Genomic DNA, 19,760 nt, shown 5'->3' with positions numbered 1-19,760 from the left:
CTATGACATATCAGACATTTGATATGATTTACGACTGGCCTGGGTATCCCTGAGCTCACAATACTCCTGGTGCTCTGCAGATACGGGCGGATGCACCCTCCACCCGCCCTTATTGTTGCGTCGTAGCATAGAACTTCGCTCGTCGGCGGGATCCGGGCACTTGAGATTTCCGAATGCCGAATCACTTGGATGGCTTCTCCTCCTAGGTATGGTTTGTAATATTCCACATCCGCCGAGATATTGCCTGGCCTACCTATCTCTGCCCCGACTATATTACCTCTCCCCACAGCTTTAACATCGATAAATACCGCCTTCTCCTCCCTTCATCCTCATCCCACTCATCTCACTCACCGCACTCACCGCACTCATCCCACCATCCTACCCTACACCCACCCACCATCTTATACCTCACTTCCCACAGAATGTCGAGCTACCAAACAACGAACCAATGGTACCTCCAGCACCTTGCCGACAAAGAGTGCAACTACGGCGGCCGCCGTACATACACCGAGTCGATGGCCAGCGGGAAGGACAAGGTCCAGCAGGGGAAACTGGAGTATGGAAAGTCACTGGTGGAGCGACAGATGGATGGCGGTGGGAAGAAGAAGAGGCAGTTGTAATGAGATCTCGATATCGAGCTCGAGCTGCTGGACCGTCCGTCCGAAGCAACCGGGTAACGAAGCAACCAAGCAACCAACTTTGCCGACAATATATACCGAATATCTCACCGAACATCTCATCACTCTCGTATCGTAAATCACCGCATGCACGAGCATCACACGCAAACCCGCACACCCACCCGCACATATACCAGTACCAGTACCAGCATCAATACACTCACGCCCATGTCTTCTCATCGGCCGTCTCTGTTTCGGCCTCAGCCTCGGTCCTCAGTACGAATTTCACATTGTCGAGACGAGTAGGTGGTGGATCGTGACGACCGGATGGATGCAAGGCGGGCTGCAGTTCTCGGGAAGTTGGGAAGTTGGGAAGCTGGGAAGTTTATATATAGGGTTTACGTACGTGCGTGTGTGCGTGTGTGCGTGTGTGCGTGTGTGGGGTATATCATGTGTATCACAGTGTATTTAAGCATGAATGTTAGTTGGTTTGTAGTTGACTGTAACTACTCTATTCGTGAAGCGGGGCGGGGATAGTCCCTGAGTACGTATGTTAGGTGACGTAAGTAAGGTGTGCTCTTGCCGTACCGTATTCCTCGTACTCGTGCTCGTGCTCGATAAAACCTTTGATGGTCAGATGGTACCGGTACATGGTGATGCTGTTGCTGCCCGCAGCCCGCAGCCCGCTGCGACAATGTGACTACATGGTGTATAAGGCGAGCCCAGCGATCAGGGAGTTTACAGGGCTCAGGGTTAAAGGCTTCCCACCTAGGTACTCTACTCTATCTATATGTAGTACACTAGAGTCTATGTAGGCAGAGCATCCTCGCTTCTCCTGAGTCCCGCACGCTGACTCTGGCATCGGCTCACATCTCGGCTCACATCTCGGCTGATCACCCATGCATGGAGTCTGGGCTGCGAGTCTGCGACACTCTTATGTGTGAACTTTATGTATGTACGCCTGTGTGTATCCTGTTAGCTCATATATACACGATCCCTCAAGCAATCAAGCTTTTGGAAGTGATACATAACCGCCGGCTCTATGTACCACTAGTAGTACGCGGATTAGTTGAGCAATCGCTCACGGCCAGTCACAATACGTATGATGATCTGTGGTTTTCTATGGAGTACTCTGGTACACGATCGGAAGAGCTCCACTGACAGTGACCTCTGATCCTCTCCTCCCTGGGTATATAGCAGTTAGTACACCTCTCCAGGGTCTCCATCCTGAAGGCTGATATATTGCTCGCCCAGTGCTCATCCACTTTTATGCTTCAGCTGGGTATATATTCTCACGGGCGCGGAAAGCCATGACGTGGATATCCGAATTTCCCAAAGGTGTTCTGCGGTAATACTATGACACCTAGATGGTATGTAGTACACTCGCGCTCGTTTGTTCTTCTCGCTATTGCATGACCATTGACCAGGCTTCGTAAAAGCTGAAGCTTCCTAGCATCGCGAGTTCATTGGCTGGTACTTTCCATGTACTACCTACCACATACTATATAGTGACAGACGGTCGTTCGTTCGAAGCCCAAGCTAAACGAAGAATTTACGTCAACCCAGATCTTGTAGTTACCTGTGAACCTGTATGTCTACACTGCAGCGTTCCAGGACTGATCCTGCGCTTAGAACGTTGTGGGATTTACTGCTTAAACCTATGTATGTAGGAATCACTTCCAGCGTTACACGGTACAGCAGATAATGGCAGCTCTCAATCCTCTGGAATGCCGTATATATGTCGAGTGGTATGTATTGTACATAGCCGGCCGTGGAACACTGGAGCCCAGGGCGCACCAGTACCAGGACATAATAGCGGTCGGATACCTAGATCGATGTGATTAGATTAGATCATCGTAGATCATCAATCACATGTCATTACCTGAGGCCACCTTCCCATCCCATCCCATCCCTTCCCTTCCCCCGTTCCGTCCGACGATCCATCTGACGATCCGCTATGAACTCCGCGAGTCACCACCTCAAATCCCAACTCCAACTCCAGTCTCCAGTCTCCGGTTCGAGCGACCAGCTTCTCATGTCGCAAGTTCGCAAGTTCCCGCCCAAGCACTCCCGAATTCTCAGACCTCCGAATTCCTTCCCTTTTTTTTCTCTTTCCGCCCGTTCCCTTCCCGTTCTTACGCGTTGAAACCACCCTTTCCCGCTCACGGCTGCGAGCGGCCGCCGGCACTTACATACCTAGACCAGTTGGTCGAGCCTCGGAGGACCGGTGGCTGGAGCCCCTCACCATTCTCCGGGAGGGAGTCCAGGAGGGAGTCCGGGATTGAGTCCGTGTGCTGATCGCGCACGTGTGGCGCCGATCGCGGCATGTACTCTATGTTTCGAACCGGGAAGGGAAGGCGCGCCGTTTCGCTATTAACTAGCAGTGAGGCCGGAGAGAGGGGGCTGGAAGGTCGGCGCGACTTGGAGTAGAGAAGAGGGGAGGGGAGGGGGGTAGAGTGGAGTAGAAAGGTACCGTGCGTTCTCCACGGGGAGGGGCAGGCTCCCGATGTTATGTAAAAATTATTCACGATACTCTACCGTAGCCATCGCTGCCGGTTGCATCCTGCCCCAGCTACAGTAATATGCGGTGGTGGTAGCGGCGGTATTCCTCTCTCAGTGCTCACTGCTCACTGTTGCACAAAGTGGTGACAGACGGAAACCCGTTGCGTTGGATTTTCAGGCGGGCGGGTGCGATTTCAAATCGCAGTTTACTGGAATTCTCAGTGCTCACAGTCCGGAAGCAGGCGGAGGCGTCTAGTTGGACGGGCGGGGCGGGGCGGGGAGTCCGGGCGGCGACCGATTGATTGATTTGAGTGATGCAGGTATCCCGTCGGCATCCGTCGGAGAGACGGGATAATCACAATCAGATGCAGCCTGCGGCGGCCCAACGGGTGGTGACCTACTACATACCGTGGTGGTGGTTATTCATAGTAACACACGGCAAGCGAGCAAGCAAGCAAATCGCTCAAAGAGAAAGCCAGAGAGAAACGGCCGGGAACTGCGGGAGAGAGGGAGGGATTGGATGTTGGCGATGACGATGATGATAATATCAATCAGTCTACTAATCAGCCTCTGCCAGCGCGGAATGATGGGATGGTACGGATGGGATGGAAGGTATGGGATGGAATGGCCGGATGATTCAATTCGATCCGGGACTTCCGTAGGGCAGAAAGTTTCCATTGACGTATCCAACTGAACGTGCAGGATGGGAAGGATGAGAATGTTGGCGGAACGGAAGCCCAGGGTGGTGGTCCGTTTCCTGTCTGCATTTTTTCTCACCCCGATATCCGAGTGCTGTTTACTGAGCTTCTATTATTGGTAGCACAAGCAAGCAAGCAGCGAGTTAGCGACAGACAACCTTCAAAGTTCATCGCCACGGGATCGACCAGCGAACAACCGCAACGACGGACAACTACAGCGACGCGACGACTTTGGAATGTTCTTTCAAGACTGCACTCCGTTGCAGTCGATCTATTTTGGAAGCAGCGCAGGGAAAAACCTTCTTCCGACTTCTTGCTCGCTCTGTCGCTCTCATAAGCGGACGGTGCGGCAACAGCGGCGGCCAAGAGGAAGCTGAGAGGGAGGGAGGGAGGGAGGGAGGGAGGGAGGGAAGATCCTGGGCCCGTTCCCCACATTGATCCAGTCGCCTGTGCCCTGCAGCTGTGCATTGGCTGCATCATGCACGCATCCACAGTCTCTTTCTCGTCCAAGTCCTCGCGCTAACCGTTTTGCAGCTGTTTGTGGGAGGAGTTCATGCACGGCTGGGGGGCTCGATCGAAGATGCTGTGCGCCGCTCCGGGCAGTGGGGAGTGGATGGCAGATGGCGGTTTGTTTACTCAACGGAACTCGGAAGATCTCGCGTTGCCCGTGTGACGCGACCGCCGACCGGGCCATCCGCACAGCGTCGACATGCACGACGGATACAGACACAGTTATCGCGCTTCGTGGGGCGAGGTGTCTGAGAATCCCGCGCCTTTGCGCGACGGTCCCGTCCGGAGCCATTCGACGATGGATGACGCACCTACAAGAATTGCAGTCTAGTCTCCTCGAAAGCCCCCCCTGCTCGGCTCGCTTGCGGATGCGGAGAGTGCCTACATCTGGTCTGGTGTAACTCGATCAAGAAGGCGGCCGCAGTGGTCAAAGGTGGAATGTGATGTGACAAGTCCCGCCCCACGCTGACTGGTTATAATCAGCTGCTCCCCGCCTGCTTGCTTTTGCTTCTTCACAACCAACACCTCCTCATCCAGCAGCAACAACATCTTCTACTCTTATATCTACCTCCTCGCCTTCTCCTCCTCATCCTTCGATATCATCGATCTCTGCCATAACACCATCTACACAAACATCTACCATACGACAAACCCGACCATGAAGTTTTCCATCCTCGCAACTCTGGCCCCTCTCGTGGCCACCGCCACCTGCGCCGTCATCCCACGACAGGCCCAAGACGGCAATGGCCTCGCAACATTCAGCCTCGGCGCACCACCTTCCAAGCCGGCGCTCGGAAGCGTCTCGTGGCTCGGACAAGGCAACCAAGCGATTGGCGGGCCACTCGGGTGGTGGACGAGCACGCACACCGATTTCAAGGCGTTCATCCAATACAACGCCGCGGAGGGCATTGCGTTCGATTCCACAAAGACCTCTAGGACCATCTATTTGAAGCCTGAGGGCACCGATGGTCTGAGCGAAGTAGTGCTCGGAGCGCCAAGAGTGAGTTTTCCCCCTCCAATACCCCGTGCATTCGCTCTTCTGTGTGACGCCGATTGCTAATCCCGCCTCTTCAGCTCGAAGGGAACCCCTCAGCAATGCGCGAAACCAACTTCACCATCGACGCGACGATGATCAACCCTGGCGAGCCCCGCTACTGGTTCGGATACCTGCACGACTCCGCTGCTGCCTGGACCGCGTGCCCGAACGACGACGGCTGGAAACTCTACTTCGGCCAGGCCACCGGGGATCGCAAGGCGGAGTGCACTGAGAGCTTCTCGCTGGAGGTGCTCTACACGATTCCCGCTTAGGAGTGCATTGGGAATTGGAATAGCACTACATCGCAGCGGTGGCGAGCGTGAGTGACTAAATTTTTGGCGAAGAGGAGGAGGAGGAGGTGTAGGGGAGGTTGCATTTGTGTGTTTGCATTGTACGGAGTTTTTTTGATTTATTTACATGTCTGGCGGGTTTGGTGGTGCATCTGGCGGGCTGTCTGTGTGTGTATGGCTGGGGTATGGCTAGGGCAATTATGACTGGGGTAACTATGGCTGGGTATGGCTTGGGGGACTGATGATGACGAAGACAACCACGAGAAACCGGGTGGACTGGACAATTGCATTGACTGACTATATGGGTGATGTGGGGTGATTTGGGGGAATGTGGTTTGCTTTTTTTTTCCAGTCGTGTGCATTTAACAGGGACTTTCAGCACCGCAATGCGGGGAGAGTAGGGATGGATTTTTGTTTTTATTGGTAATAGTAAATGAATAAATGGGCGATATTATGTTCACTGCGGACTTTTGTGTGGCTCGCATGTGGTTCAATTGGCTCGTTCGCTTTCAATCGATCGCGAGACAGGCCGACAGAAGGTCCAGAATTCCTTTTCCTTCGTGAAGATTCGATCCACGCTCTCGGGAATATGCGTGATGCGGCCGTTTCCCCCCCTTCGCTTTCGATGTTGCTGGTGTTTCCGCCTATGAGATGCGAGAAAACACGCAATGAGTGCAAAACGTCATAGCTGAGCGGAATGTCAGCCGACCCCTGGACTCTTTTCTCTGCTGCGTCGTTGCACACGCCGTCAGTTAGAGCTGCTGCTGCTGCTGCTGCTGCTTCCAATTGCTATTACTACACTTGCTCCTCCTCCTCCTTCTTCTTCTTCTTCTTCTCTTCTCTTCTTCCCTCCTTACTTATCCAACTTGACTTCACTCCGCTTCTCACCATCAGCCATCAATCAATCCTATAAACCAAATCCCATTCCATCCCATCCCATCCGTCGCATCGATCACACATCTCCTCCTCCATAATCACTACATACCGGCATCTGCCTCGATTCTTTGTCTCACCTACACCCCACTCTGCCGACGCACTATCCGCGCGGGGCTCTGCACAGCAGCACAAATATACCCGCGCCGCACCGTGTCGTCGTCGTGGTTCGTTGTCGTAGCCTCCAAGCCCGGTCTCGCTATTCCCCATCCAGAACTCCGGATCCGAACCGTGTCTCTCCGTCCGTGCACACTACGGCCCGTCCGTCTGCCTGCTGCGGCCACGCACAACGCACAGCACAGCACAGCTGAAACAAATAAATAACCATAAGATTGTATTTCCTTCGCGCGGACCCTATCGAGACGAGATTGCGACTACCTACCAAGTACTCTACCGACCTACCGTACCCTTACCTTGGGATCAGGACCGTTTAAAGAGCGACGGATCTGCCTTTCTCTTCTTCTTCCTTTTCTTTTCTGTCTTCTCTCTTCTTCTCCCTTCTCTCTTCATTCTTGCGTGTTCCACGACTTTTCCTTCCCTTCGAATTCCGTCGTCGTCGTCGTCGTTGTCGTGACAGAGGAGACCGTGCGCGAGGTTTCGAGATTTCATACTTTGTCGGTGTTACTTTTTTCCGTCCGGCGCATCATCACACAACAACGAAAAGAAAAAAAACGTTCAAGAAAGAAAGAAAGAAGAAGAGGAAGAATGAACACCTCTACCGCCAGCTACGAGCGCTCTCCCCGCGAGGGCCTCCAGATCAACACGTGTGCCAGCACCTCCGAATCATCACGAAGCGTACGTCCCCCCCCCCTTTCGTTAAATTGCAGCTTGAAGTAAGAACAGTAGAGCTAACGTAATGACGAAGCAGCTATCGCACGAAACGCACACGACGGCCTCGCCGACCTCGACGTCTCCCACACGCCACCACAGCAGGAGCACGACGCTCACGCCGCGCGAGCAGCTCCCGCCCACGCTGAAGATGAGCATGTACACGGCGGACTTCCTGGCGGCCTTCGGCGGCGACGGCTTCGAGAAGGGCATTGGCGTCATCTGGGAGATGAAGGTTGCCCCTGGCCGCCGCCAGAGGGGCGCGCTCGGTGATGTGTTCGTTGCTGCTGGTGGCGCGCCCAGGCTCCACCTCCACCACCACCACCACCAGGAACTAAGGAACTAGCGGACAACAACTGGACTGAACTAAGGGGCGAACATGTGCGATGGGCTTATCTTTCTTATCAAAATTGGTGTCTGGCTTGTTCTTGTTGTTCTTGTTTTGGCTTGTCTTTTTTGCTTGGGTTGCGTGCGCACCCTGCGGGTTCGTCTTTCTTGCTTTCTTTCTTTCTTCGGCTCTTCCTTCTTTCTCACTTTCGGTGCAAAGTCGGCTTATATGAGTGAGTGTACAGTACAGTATTTTTATATCCCCGGGTGCTTCCTTTTTTTTCTTCTTCTTTCGACTTCTCTTTTTTCCCCGTTAATTTGTACCTACTACTCTTGGCTTTTTATGCAACGCTCGCCGGCTCGGGTTCTTCTTCATGCGTGGGAAAGTATGTACTCTACTTATTATTCTGGTTGTTATTCTGGTTGTCAGTATTCTGGTTGTTCTTCTTCTGGTTGTTACTCTGGTTGTTATTCTGGTTACCGGCGGTGTACGACTATTACTTTGTATTGACACCGCAGATTCGCGTTGCGCGCTTCGTTGGAACTCGGACTTTGACTCGCGGATGAGTGTGTCTGTTGTTTCTTCTTTTTTTTCTTTTTCGGCTTCTTTTTCTGCTTGGGAGCGGGTTGGTTGGGTTACTTGAATGGGCACGGGCAGTAGTAGTTCCTATTAATACAGGGTGTGTTTTGAATCTTTTGATTGTATCTGGCGATGGTGCATGAGGATGGTACCGGTGGTTGGGCGGTGTTTGGGGACGGCCTGGACGGGATCGGGGAAATCGATTGAAGATGAGGCTGAAGATGAAGTTACAATGTACCTATGCAGCTCGACTACTGAATTGCATTTGAAATTCTTCTGTTACCTATTTACGCTATGTACCGGTGAATGTGGATCCATCGCCTGCTCGCCGCAAGATAGCTACTGTAGATTCGTAGCGCAGCTGTCCCGTGAGTCGCGATCACCAGTGACGGCCCGGAAATCTGAAACGCTGAACGGATGTCTGAGCCGGTACCTACGACCTAATCTATGTAAGGCTGATCTACCGATCAAGGCTGGGCCACTGACCAAGGCTGATCCACCGACTAACACCAAGGCTAAACCATCGACCAGCTACCAAAACCAACTTCCAAAAATCAACTTCCAAAAATCAACTTCCAAGACCAACTTCCAAGACCAACCTCCACGACCAACTTCCAAGCCCAAGCCTATGACCAAGGCCCAGATCTCGGCCGAGGCTGACCAAGGCCGCTGCAGCCTTACGCGGTAGGGGCAGCCTTCCTGTCTCAATCCGGAATAGACATCCGAATCCGATTCTCGATCTTTAATCTTTAATCTTTAATCTTGAAACTTGAGATTTGCTGACCGGGGATCTGATCTGACGTCATATGTATGGATGGGAGGGGGGGAGGGGGGGGGGGGGGGGGGGGGGGCATTGTGCATGCTGCGATTCTGCGACGGGAGTGGCTGGCTGGCTGGATGGGGGGATGGATGGATGGGATGGGCAATCTGGGGGTCTGGGCTCGGGGCTCGGGAGAATTCCGGCAAGTGGGATATGGGTATGGGGTATGATGCGCATGGACAGCTGCGAGCGGGCTTCTGCGGGCCTCGTCTGGTTGGCCCGGTGGCCCGGTCGGCGGTCGGTGGGTGTTCACTGTTTGGTGCGATGGGGGATGCTGCTGCACGGCAGATGGGTACCGTAATGGGTAATGAGCATTCGCTAGAGTCGAACAAGACCACGGCTCCAGCGGTGGATATGGGGATTTAGGGCTTTGGCTCCCCGTAGAAAGTTGTTCTCGCAGTACCGTACAGAGACCCTCCGCAATGCTACTGTATCGGAGCGACTAGGAAATCTCTCCGCAATGAGATCGACAGGTATAGACAGACGTAGCAGAGTTTTTCTAGCCTCTGCCCATAGCGAAAGGAAGCCCGCCATTCCTCCGTCGTACCTACCGATATAAGAATTCACTCCGGCCAGTACCTACATCAAGACATTTCGCTCGCTCACTCCCTCAGGGACGTTGCTTCTGCCATGCATACGGTAGCCTGGAACAATGGAAGTCATCACAACGAACAACGAGGACACGATGTCGAAACCTACTTTCGCGGAATGGCTGGTGGCAATCGAAGGGATGTTCATCGGGATCCAGCTGCGACTTATACGAGATCTAACTACTCTCCACTCCACGCAGCCAACGCGGTCATCACTCTCCAGCTTCGTTCGCGCCACAGCTGACTGAGACTCTGGGAGCGCCGCACAACCACAACCACAACCACATCCCTATCAACCAAACAGACCTCCGCAAAACCGCCACACTTGTGCGACCTCGTATTCAGCACATCTCTATGCACGGCACGACCCGTAGGCCGTCACCGACCCACCGTACCCCGCTCTTTGGGCTGCAAATAGTCCAGCACTCCAGGTCCATTCGTTTAGGGCAGAACTTAAATTTAACCTTCAGCTCGTGCACGCTCGAGACTCGAGAGGACCTGCCCGGCCTGGTTTCTCACTCGTCTGAGTAGCGAGCTATACAGCTATACGAGAACGGCAAACGGGAATCGAGAGGGGATGGGTGGAGGGGGCCAATCGCTGGCCGTAACAGGTCACGATGAATTGCAGATTGAGCACTGAGCCAGGAATGCTATGTATATCTCCGCCAGCGAAGGTGATGGCCCATGGGTGCCACGATCGTGGAGTTGTCGAGGGGGACGGTGGGACGTGGCCAGCTCTATGCAGTTCCTCGCTTTGGGTACGAATTGTTTGGCGAGCGGGAAGGGCCACTTCCTCCTGCCCCTCCTCCTCGTGGTCAGTCCATGGCCAGCCCATGGCCACTGCAGTATAAAACCCCCTTCCATCTCCCTCCTAGTCTGCCTTCACTCCCCATCGACCATCGATCCTACTCTAATACCTATCACGACACAGCCAAACAACACCTACCACTACTCCCACTAACACTACTCCCACCACTTAGTACCACCACAGCAACAATGCTCCTCCTCATCCCCCTCCTCGCCCCGCTCCTCCTCCTCTTCACCCTCCTCAACCCGATCATGGCCAACCCGGCCGCCGATCCTGCCGCTGAGGCCGTCGCCAACCCCCTCGCCGAGCCGGAGGCCATCGCCGAGCCCGCCGCCGAGTTCGACAGCGAGCTCGCCGCGCGCGCCCTCCCGGGCCCCGGCCAACGCTGCTACCCCTACTCCTCGAACGACTGGGACTACTACGCGGTGTGCGGAACGCCGAGTGCCTGCGGGAGCGGCGGATTCGTCGTGCGTTGCCCTTCGCCCTTCCCTTCCCTTTTCCCCTTCTCCTTCCCGCTTCCCCCGCCGTGGTGCCCCGCGCTGTGATGCTAAGTTGCTAACGAAAACTGGTACGTAGAAAACCGGCCACTGCAGCGGCGGCACCAATAATGTCTGCTGCGTTTATAGCGAGTGCGCTTCGCCTGTACGTCCCCCTCAAACGCATAGCTTTCACGTTTGCACGGCAGCTGACACGGGGATACCGGTAGTATAACAATGACTACTGCTGGAACAGCAATAAGTACACCTGTGGAGGCGGCCGCAAGTGGAAGACCGGGAAGTGCCCGGGGCCGAATCGTAAGTTTTCGCCTTCTCCGCATGTGAGGGATGTGGGAGACAGTGAGAGACGTGCTGACGGCTGACGGGGTGGGGTAGATTATAAGTGCTGTGCGTAAATCTCGGTGGTGTACGGGATTCGGGGGGTCGGACGGCGGTGAGACATTGGGTCTGGGGAGGTGGAGATGAAGGTGGAGACGGACCTAGGGAGGTGGAGGATAATGATGACGATTGTTACTTAATGCTTTGTTTACGATCAGCCGTGTGGATTTTATTTTGTGGAAGTGGCATGTACACTCGGCAGCAGTGGCCATGGTACTAGTAGCCATAGTAGTGGAATTGATGCAGCATCTTTCGTTACGGCTCAAGAGTCAAACGTGATCGTGATCGTGGAATGTGACACCCCGTCGAGGCCTATGAACCGATCCGCATAACTACATGATCGCAGACGTGAAGTCTGAAGAACCACAGCGGTCCCGTTTAACGGTTAACGGATTCCCTCAATGCCCCTCCCCAGCCCTCAAGCACACCCTGCAATCACGATTCACACCAAGTCACCTGACCTAACTGAGATCGCTGTTCTTTTTCGGTGGGGGCCGGTAGCTTGCAGCCGTTCATAGTATATCACTCGCTTGAAACGAATAGTTAGCGTGTTTCCGCCAGCGCTTTTGCTGGCCATTCAGAAGGCGGGTCGCTGTGGTCGATTGGATATAGTATAGTAAGGTTTTATGAGACAATGAAGTGCTATTCTCTCCCCCTCGATCCTCCCCTCTCTCTCTGTGGCTATTCACTAGCAAGGCCCAAGGGAGCAACGATGCCACGAGGTCGCGACTCGCGCCAATCTTGGATGTGAGCAGGACAGATGTATCTGAGTATAAAACTCAGTATGTACCGTATACGTGCTCTAGTGGGAAGGCGAGAGGGCGGCAGTATATGGTCTGTGATTTCTGTTTCTTTGGTACGACAAAGGATCAGGGGTAGGTCCGGGCCGAAGACGGGACGGCCGGAGGAGGGGAGTGTGTGTGTATTTCCACGATCTTAGATTTTGACTCTCGATAAGTCGTACCTATGCGATTGATGATTAAACAAAAACAAAAAGCAAAGCAAACATCCAGCTCAGTGGGAAGACGGGTACTAGGGCGGCTCTCGGCAATGTCGGGGCTGTGACTCTGTGAGGAGTGGGGCGGCTACTGAACGGAAGGACATACGGTACAGCCAACCGTCCTGTTGCTCCGGCATCGCAGGATTCTCTTTTAAGTCAGTTCTCGTTGTTCTTTTCTAGGTGTCGTTAATTCTAGTCTTTGCGTTTACCTCAATCACCAGTGTTTAGAGAGAGAGAGAGCAAGAGAGGGTTTCACGTTCATCACGTCATCCGGTGCATGTCTGCTCCACTCTTAAGAGAGCCGTTCGGCGAGAGCACTATTTCCTTTACTGCAGCTGCTGCTGCTTGGTAACGCAGAGCGTTACAACTAAGTACCCTCTACTCAGCACACTTCCACGCTCCAGCACGGAAAAACTCCCTTGCGACCTGGCACATACCTCCTGCTTAATCAAGGTCATGCATCCGGTCAGGGGAGTTGATTGCTCCCGCGCCATTCAATTCCCGGGCACTCCAAGTTTCAAGTTTCAACAACCCGCGGAGGTTAGTGGAGGGTTCTGGTTTTGTCGGGTTGCATTTCCACCTTACCTGTTCTATGTAGAGTCCTGCACATGAGATCACTCACTCGTCCACTCAACCCACACCGAAGTTCGAACTGCGAATTTACCACGTGATCATAATCTTCGTCTCGCCCACCATCCTGAGTCCTCATCAAATATCACAGAGAATAAGGAATGTGTAAATGCTTTCATCTCCCGACTCTGCGAGCGCTTAGCTCGATATCGGAATATATCTTCTCCCTCGGCAAGCATTGACCTAATATAGGCGAAAAGCGAGGGGGGGCGGCGGCGGCATATGCACGTCAAACCTCCAGGATTCACCAGGATCCTCGGCCGTCACCTTCACCGTCACCTCCACCGTGGCCATCACTGTGGCCGTCACTGTGGCCATCAACCCGGGCGCCCTACCCACCTATATACGCCTACATATGCCGTACATATACATGCCTACCTCTTACATATACCGTACCCACACATACCTACCATCCGCAAACCGGCTCCCACCAACCCCCACCAACCCCCGTCTCGCGTGAGTCGCCAGAGTCGTGTCCACTCCACCCCGCGCACAACACCGATTCACGTGCGAACTGATCCCGGTCCCGGGTCCTGGGGTGTTGATTTTTCTGCTGCCTTTGTGAAATTGTGACAGATTGGATTCGGGGTTTCCAGGCAGGTAGAGTTTTCGTCCTTGTTACTTGTAATGTCTACTACTATAGGTGAAGGACCACCTGCGGGTAGGTAATGCACGGCCGCCATGCAGGAGAACGGAAGGCCATGTATGTACTTGGGTATGGTAATCGGCATTTGGAAGTGGTATGAAGCCTGAAGGAGGTATCATTTATATGTATATTCATTCATTGATTAAATAGTGTTCCTGGCCTGCGCCTTCGTTAGCCTAGGCAGGTTACTTTGTATGTACATTGCAAACTCGAATTGAAAAGACTGCCGGGAAAAAATCTCCACCAGAATCCCATAGGTGTCCCAGAACAAAAATAAAAACCCCCAAAAAATTCCCCAATAGATGAAACCCCCAAGCCCCCAAACCGGTAACCCCCCGTAACCCCCGTAACCCGTAACCCCCCTCATACGCCGAAAAAGACAAAACAAAACACGAAATACAAGAAACGAAATGAAACGAAACCCCTCTTCACAATCACGTCGGTCACATAGCATGCGGCGGTCCCTTCGCATCGTCAAAGTCGAAGCTGCCATCATAGACCGTGGGCGTAAACGGCACGGCGACGTATGCGGGTCTTAGGCTTCTATCGCTTCCCTCGTCGGGGTGTCCATAACCGTTCGGGCTCCTACTGCGGCTGCGGCTACGGCCAAAGTCGAGTTTGCGGTTGACGTATGGTGGGAGCTCGCCGACGGGTTCTTTGGAGGTGTAGAAATCACTGTCTCCCCGTCAGTCGTGCACTAGCAGGAGGGGGGTGTGCAACGAACCCGTGGTGGTGTATACTCCCGCCCAGCTCGATCGTGCCGTCGTCGCGCGGCAGGTTCTTGTCGCTCTTGGATTGGCACAGCCAGCGGATGGCGATGCGTGTGCTGGGCAGGCAGACGACGAACACGGCGCCCCACACTTCGGCCACCGCGCTGAGGTAGATCCCCTCGAGCTTCTCTTCGAGCGCGGCGCGCGGCGAGTTCGGATTGTGGTCCAGCTGGATGAACTGCATGTGCAGGACGAAGGAGAACGTGGAGGAGACGGCGGTCATGAACCCAAGGAGGAACATGAATGCCACCGCATACTTCTCGCCGCGGCCGAGCTTGAGCGTGTGGATTATGAAGAAGGGGATCGCCATGACTGTGATGTGATGGTTAGCATCGGAGTCGAAGAGCGCGGTGAGCGAGTTTTGGCCATGTACATGCCTGGAATATCGGTTCCAATGTGGAGGCTGTAGACCAAGATGGCCTGCTCAGGCTTTGCTTGCGGCGAACAGAAGAAGCTATCGTTCATACTCCTGTCGGACGTCAGTCAACACGTCGTACTCCAGTCCGGAGAGCACTGCACTTACCAGTTGCGCTGAATGGGTCGACACCAGAAGGTGAAGCCAAAGAGAAGACCCAGCCATGTCAAGAGCAGTGCCACCCACGTCAGATTCAGGGCCCTCCTCAGCCGTAAGGAGAGATGCTGAGACATGGTGTAATAGCTGCAAAGGAATGATGCCTTGACCGCCCCTTGAGAACCGTTAGCGCGTGCGCGCGAGGTTTCGGATCAACTTCACGACGATGGCCTCAACTTACACAAGGCTGTGATGTAGGCATATTGGTTGAAAAGAGACCTGCAGGCATCCAGCGTCAGCACGACGATCAAAAGTAAAGCCGGGCAAGTAGGTGGCGACGTACACTTTAAGAAACTCCACCGTAATCGTTATGGACTCCATCAGAAAACCGGCAGGATCCTCCGCTTGCGGGAAGTTCCTCAGCCGTATCCTCCTCCGCATGTACCATATATCGAGAGAGATGACCGAAGCGCCGATCACCAGTGCTAAAGAAACAAACACATCGCTCAGCAGCCACGTCAACTCAGGATTCGGCAGTCGATTTCGATTCCGCACCCAGAGTCGCAAGGCTATCAGGAGGAAGCCGGGAACAAACACCACCAAGTCGAAAATTATCCGATCCTCGTAATCTAGCATGACTGCGTCGGTCGCACTCGCATCTAGCTACCGCTCTCCGGTGATGTCGTGGGGGAGAAGGGCCGGGACAAGTTTTGTTCTTCTGCAGATTCGCTTCGGACCGGTGGATGTGTCGTGCACGGTGGGGCGGGCGGGCTGGAGGAACACAGCGGGTTGTATTTGTACACAGGACTTATTGTGCGTCTAAGGGGTTCAATCGGAGTTCTGGGCCCAAGCACTACCAGCTGGGAGTGGAGGCGAAAGCCTCGCACAAGGACGGGCGAAAGCATCTTCTTTAATAAATGAAACTGGCCGCTCATCTGATGGATCATGGAGGGATGGTAAGCGGCCACAGCCGTTGGTTGGCGTTGGACTGGCGTTCCCGGTTATTGGCGACGTGGTGCAACTAACGTCGACGAATGCCGGTCGAGCAGTAGGCGTTGGGTTGGGCACCACTGGTTCGTCGGCCTCCAGCATGAGGCAGTGAGCCCGTCAAACCAATCATGCTGCGGAGACCCCCTAGAGCCAAGAATGGAATCGTCAAGACGTGGGGTCAGGAGAGTCGCTCAACTGGCGATGAACCCGGCCTCTCCGCTACCACTGGCTGGCAAGAACCGCTCTTCTGGGATTCAACTATCACCCCGTCAGCCCCTCACCATGAAAGTCGTCAGGAACCCCCCCGCCCCGGAAAACAATCTAAGCCCGTCGCCCAGTAGGTGAACTCGCCTCCGATGAATGTCGTAATGGTGGGGCCACACCAGTTCGAAACGAACCTGGATACCGCGACGGCATCGGCTCGATATCGCTGGCGATTACTCGATATCATTTCGCTTGGGGAGATGTGTACTGTACTCCAGCCACGGCTCGTTATACCTGCTGGACTCTGCGCTTGGGCATTATGAACCCAGAGAGACGCGGGCATTGCGTTCATCGAGGGGGATGTGTTCGTGGGACGGGCACGTTTGTTGAGAGCCCATACGGCGAATCAGCCTCACGTTTCTCTGCCCAGCGGTTAGATAGAATTGCGGATTGTGCCTGGCCGGCCTGCACTAGTCAGTTGCTCCAGAGTCCTCCCCTCACACCGCACCCGCATCCCTGTGCCTATCTGGCGCGGTCCGCGGTGGCTACCTGGGTCTGCGGGGTTCCGCACGCCTCACCATCCTACGGGACTCTACATACCCCGCAAAATGGGCGCGCTGGCGGACATTCCCTTTCGTTCAAGCAACAAGATGCGGTCTCGACTCTCTAACCCTGGGGCTGCTTGCACGAAGCTTGAAGCGTGAAGAGTTCGGCGATCGCGCCAGCTGGCTGAGTCCATGGAGATGGTTGAGGACGCGAGTCCTGTGCTCTCGTTCGAGAGAGAAAGAGGGAGAGAGAGCACTCCGCTAACTAGTATGATACGGAAGGCCATAATCCCTACTTGACATCGCCCTTAGGTCGAGATAATATAACTGACACCCCTTCGTTTCATCGGTTAGCTGTCCGCCATTCGCCGCTTCACTCCCGCTTCAGCATGAAGAGATATGCACAACACGACGGGTGTTGTCTCTCGGTTTATGCAGCAACCGGTGGTGTCGCACCTCAGGGGTAACTAAATGTTGGGAACCTCCGCAGGTGACGTCCTCGCGAAGAAGAATCTCGGGCTCGATCGTGAAGCCGTCTGTACTGGTCGGTAACCAACGCATGGCCAATTGCAATGGCCTCTTCGGTTGCAACACTTGTCAGGGGGCTGATGTTCAGCCGACACGAAGAACGCCTCTGGATTCCCATCAGGAGCTGCGGGATTTTGCCGCTAGAGACACCACTCTACCACTACCAATGACCATAGCAGGTCTTGGCTTAAGGCTAGGATAGCCTTAACTCTAAAGCCCCACCGCGGAGTGGTCACTTTGGAGTCTGGACGAGCCCCGCCAAGGACATAGTTAGTTAGGTACCCGCAAGCGTATCTATATGGTTAGTAGTGAAGTTAGAATACCCATATATCCCATGGCCCGACGGAGACAAAACAAGCGGAAGAACTTCACGCTGGACAGATCGCAGAACGTTCCGAGAACACAGGGCTCATCGGCGGTACGGCCGTCCGTGACGACTGGCGGCCTTTGTTTCCAAGCGAGAGGAAAGGTTCAGTTCATGATTTTGGAGCAGAGGAGTTGGCGATACTCCATCGATACGTAGCTTTAGGTACTTGTGTCTCAGCACAATATATGTACTCGCCCTTTATGCAGCCACCGAAGTATTTGATGCACGGAAGTTGCCATGCTCCAGGATAGTGAGTCAAGATTGCAACAGAGACACCGCTAGCTATCGGTTTCGATCATGTTCGCTCGCAAGGTCTCACAGTTCGAACGGTCTTCATCGGCTTTGCAGTCTTAAAAAGAATCTGGCCATCATCTTCGGGATCGATGTGGATTTACCATAGATATCTACTGAGAATTGCCACCACCAGCAAAGGCAAACTCCGTCAGTGGCGGGCGGCCAGTGTGTTCTCTTTTCGGTAAAACATTTGTCCGCAGTGGTGGTGGTGCACTCGACCGCAAGCACCCACAAGGCCCAAGCTCTTGTGCCGTTCCACCGACAACTGTCCAATCGTCCGCCGTAACTCGGCACCAGCCAATCAACCGCACACCTATTGCCGAGTCGCGTCCAGAAACATTGCCATCTTGGCATCCAGAAACATTACCATCTGGGCGACCATGATCCCCCCAAGAACTTGTCCGCGACCAGTCCCGCCCCTCGCTTTCTCGCTTTCTCGCCGCGCAGAGTGCAATATGCATAGCCTATAGTTGTGTGTGTTCACTAGACAAAGGGAGAGCTCTGTGAACCATCGTAGTCAGGTTTCGCGGTTATATCCTACATACTCTACTTGCCTACATATGTCGCCAACAGCCCCAAGCATCAAGCCACTAACTATTCCCCATTCTGTGTTCCGCCAAAAAGTGATGTGGTATCTAACTCCTAGCCGCAAAATAGATACATACCGACCTCGTATCCCGTGACCCGAGTCTCCTTTTTTTGATCGCCGTGGGGCTTTACCATTTGGGTCGATCGACAAATGCCAGGGGACGCTTGGGGACGGGTAGGTCGTCCTCCTGAATCACGAAGGCTGTTGTTCGGCCCCTTCTGAGTTATGAAGATTCCTCCTCCTCCTCGAGACGGCTCTGCCTTCTTGGACGGCCGTCGGCGTGGTCTCCGAGATGGTTGGTGCTACTGTAAACACGGCGGCACTACTACTACTACCTACTACTACTAGTAGTATGTATAGCCATGGCTTTTACCAAACGCCCCCAAAAGAAACCATCCCCAACCGCGTACCCAAACAACCGACGTGACCCACTATGAGCGAATCGCATAGCAAACCCCACAAGTTCAACATGGAACAAAACTCCATCCAAACGAGATGAAACCGCTTACACAGCTTGCTGAGTAACAACGCAATCGTCGAACAAGAAGTAGGCGTTGCATACAAGTACAGAAAAGAAAAATAAAAAGAAAAACGAAGGGAAAAAAGGGAAAAGGGACCGTAGTCCAACCAACCTCAACTGACCCCAACCGACCCCACGACCGGTCGCTGTCGTCACTCTCATCGTCCTCCCCACCCAGTCATTGTTCTCGGTCTAGTTCTCGTCATTTTTCTCGTCCTGGATCTCGTCTAGTCCCACGCCACCACGGCGGTCGTGGGATCCAAGGTAGGGACAGGGGCTGCGCGACCATCGGTACCCGCTGCGTCTCCTCCGAGCTCCTGGTGTATCGGCCGGCGTACACCCCCTCGCCCGCTGCCAACTTGGAGAAGCTCTTCGGCGGCTCTTTGCCGAACCCGGCGGAAATCGGCTGCATCGGGCTCGGAGGATCCCGAGCAGAGCAGGGGGTCGCGCAACGGCGACGGCGAGGATGGGAGCTCGAGCGGCGAAGATGGCCGGCCGCTTGTGCGGCGATGAAGAAGATCTGTAGGCGTGTGAGGAGGATTGGTCTCCTCTTCCGCCTCCCTCTCATCGTCGTTGAGGACGATGGGGTTGCTGGTGCTCGTGTCCAGTGCAGCGAGGCCTTGAGGCAGATCCGGGGTCGGGCCTTGAGGCAAATCCGGGGGATGGCTTTGAGGCAGATCCGGGGTCGGGCCTTGACGTGAACCCGGGAGAGAGCCTGGAGGGGAATCGTTAGGTTCTCGGCTGCGGGGTGA

General features: G+C 54.3%; 4 protein-coding genes across 4 annotated transcripts; 3 read left to right on the top strand and 1 right to left on the bottom strand.

Annotated features, from left to right (window-relative positions):
- Positions 1–4,801: 4,801 nt before the first annotated feature.
- On the top strand, positions 4,802–6,113 carry BZA05DRAFT_436719 (uncharacterized protein). The gene is made up of 2 exons (XM_051486421.1): positions 4,802–5,327; positions 5,402–6,113. Exons 1-2 carry the CDS (start codon positions 4,986–4,988, stop codon positions 5,633–5,635), a joined length of 576 nt encoding a protein of 191 aa, XP_051338945.1. The 5' UTR covers positions 4,802–4,985; the 3' UTR covers positions 5,636–6,113.
- A 1,246-nt stretch (positions 6,114–7,359) lies between these two features.
- BZA05DRAFT_400114 (uncharacterized protein) lies at positions 7,360–8,573 on the top strand. The gene is made up of 2 exons (XM_051483862.1): positions 7,360–7,381; positions 7,452–8,573. Exon 2 carries the CDS (start codon positions 7,794–7,796, stop codon positions 8,250–8,252), a length of 459 nt encoding a protein of 152 aa, XP_051338944.1. The 5' UTR covers positions 7,360–7,381; positions 7,452–7,793; the 3' UTR covers positions 8,253–8,573.
- Positions 8,574–10,865: 2,292 nt separating this feature from the next.
- Positions 10,866–11,661, top strand: BZA05DRAFT_400112 (uncharacterized protein). The gene is made up of 4 exons (XM_051483861.1): positions 10,866–11,006; positions 11,116–11,181; positions 11,246–11,333; positions 11,412–11,661. Exons 2-4 carry the CDS (start codon positions 11,147–11,149, stop codon positions 11,499–11,501), a joined length of 213 nt encoding a protein of 70 aa, XP_051338943.1. The 5' UTR covers positions 10,866–11,006; positions 11,116–11,146; the 3' UTR covers positions 11,502–11,661.
- A 2,613-nt stretch (positions 11,662–14,274) lies between these two features.
- BZA05DRAFT_62290 (uncharacterized protein) lies at positions 14,275–15,640 on the bottom strand. The gene is made up of 6 exons (XM_051488500.1): positions 15,527–15,640; positions 15,315–15,456; positions 15,213–15,250; positions 14,984–15,146; positions 14,838–14,929; positions 14,275–14,772 (listed from the first exon to the last, which is right to left on the bottom strand). The coding sequence occupies exons 2-6, from the start codon at positions 15,410–15,412 to the stop codon at positions 14,363–14,365; spliced, it is 801 nt and encodes a 266-aa protein (XP_051338942.1). The 5' UTR covers positions 15,413–15,456; positions 15,527–15,640; the 3' UTR covers positions 14,275–14,362.
- Between the last annotated feature and the right edge of the window lie 4,120 nt (positions 15,641–19,760).

The sequence above is a fragment of the Tricharina praecox genome (assembly GCF_024521635.1).
Source record: "Tricharina praecox strain CBS 144465 chromosome Unknown BZA05scaffold_14, whole genome shotgun sequence".
Classification (NCBI taxonomy): Eukaryota; Fungi; Ascomycota; class Pezizomycetes; order Pezizales; family Pyronemataceae; genus Tricharina; species Tricharina praecox.
Note: the sequence above shows the minus strand (reverse complement) of the source record. Positions and strands in the feature narration are given on the sequence as shown.

Coding starts and splice junctions, on each gene's coding strand:
- BZA05DRAFT_436719 (XM_051486421.1), top strand. CDS start 4,986: ATGAAGTTTTCCATCCTCGCAACTCTGGCCCCTCTCGTGGCCACCGCC. Junction 5,328..5,401: donor TAGTGCTCGGAGCGCCAAGA/GTGAGTTTTCCC, acceptor CCGCCTCTTCAG/CTCGAAGGGAACCCCTCAGC.
- BZA05DRAFT_400114 (XM_051483862.1), top strand. CDS start 7,794: ATGTGCGATGGGCTTATCTTTCTTATCAAAATTGGTGTCTGGCTTGTT.
- BZA05DRAFT_400112 (XM_051483861.1), top strand. CDS start 11,147: ATGTCTGCTGCGTTTATAGCGAGTGCGCTTCGCCT. Junction 11,182..11,245: donor ATAGCGAGTGCGCTTCGCCT/GTACGTCCCCCT, acceptor GGATACCGGTAG/TATAACAATGACTACTGCTG. Junction 11,334..11,411: donor GAAGTGCCCGGGGCCGAATC/GTAAGTTTTCGC, acceptor GGGGTGGGGTAG/ATTATAAGTGCTGTGCGTAA.
- BZA05DRAFT_62290 (XM_051488500.1), bottom strand. CDS start 15,412: ATGCGGAGGAGGATACGGCTGAGGAACTTCCCGCAAGCGGAGGATCCT. Junction 15,251..15,314: donor ACGGTGGAGTTTCTTAAAGT/GTACGTCGCCAC, acceptor GGATGCCTGCAG/GTCTCTTTTCAACCAATATG. Junction 14,773..14,837: donor CATTGGAACCGATATTCCAG/GCATGTACATGG, acceptor ATCACATCACAG/TCATGGCGATCCCCTTCTTC.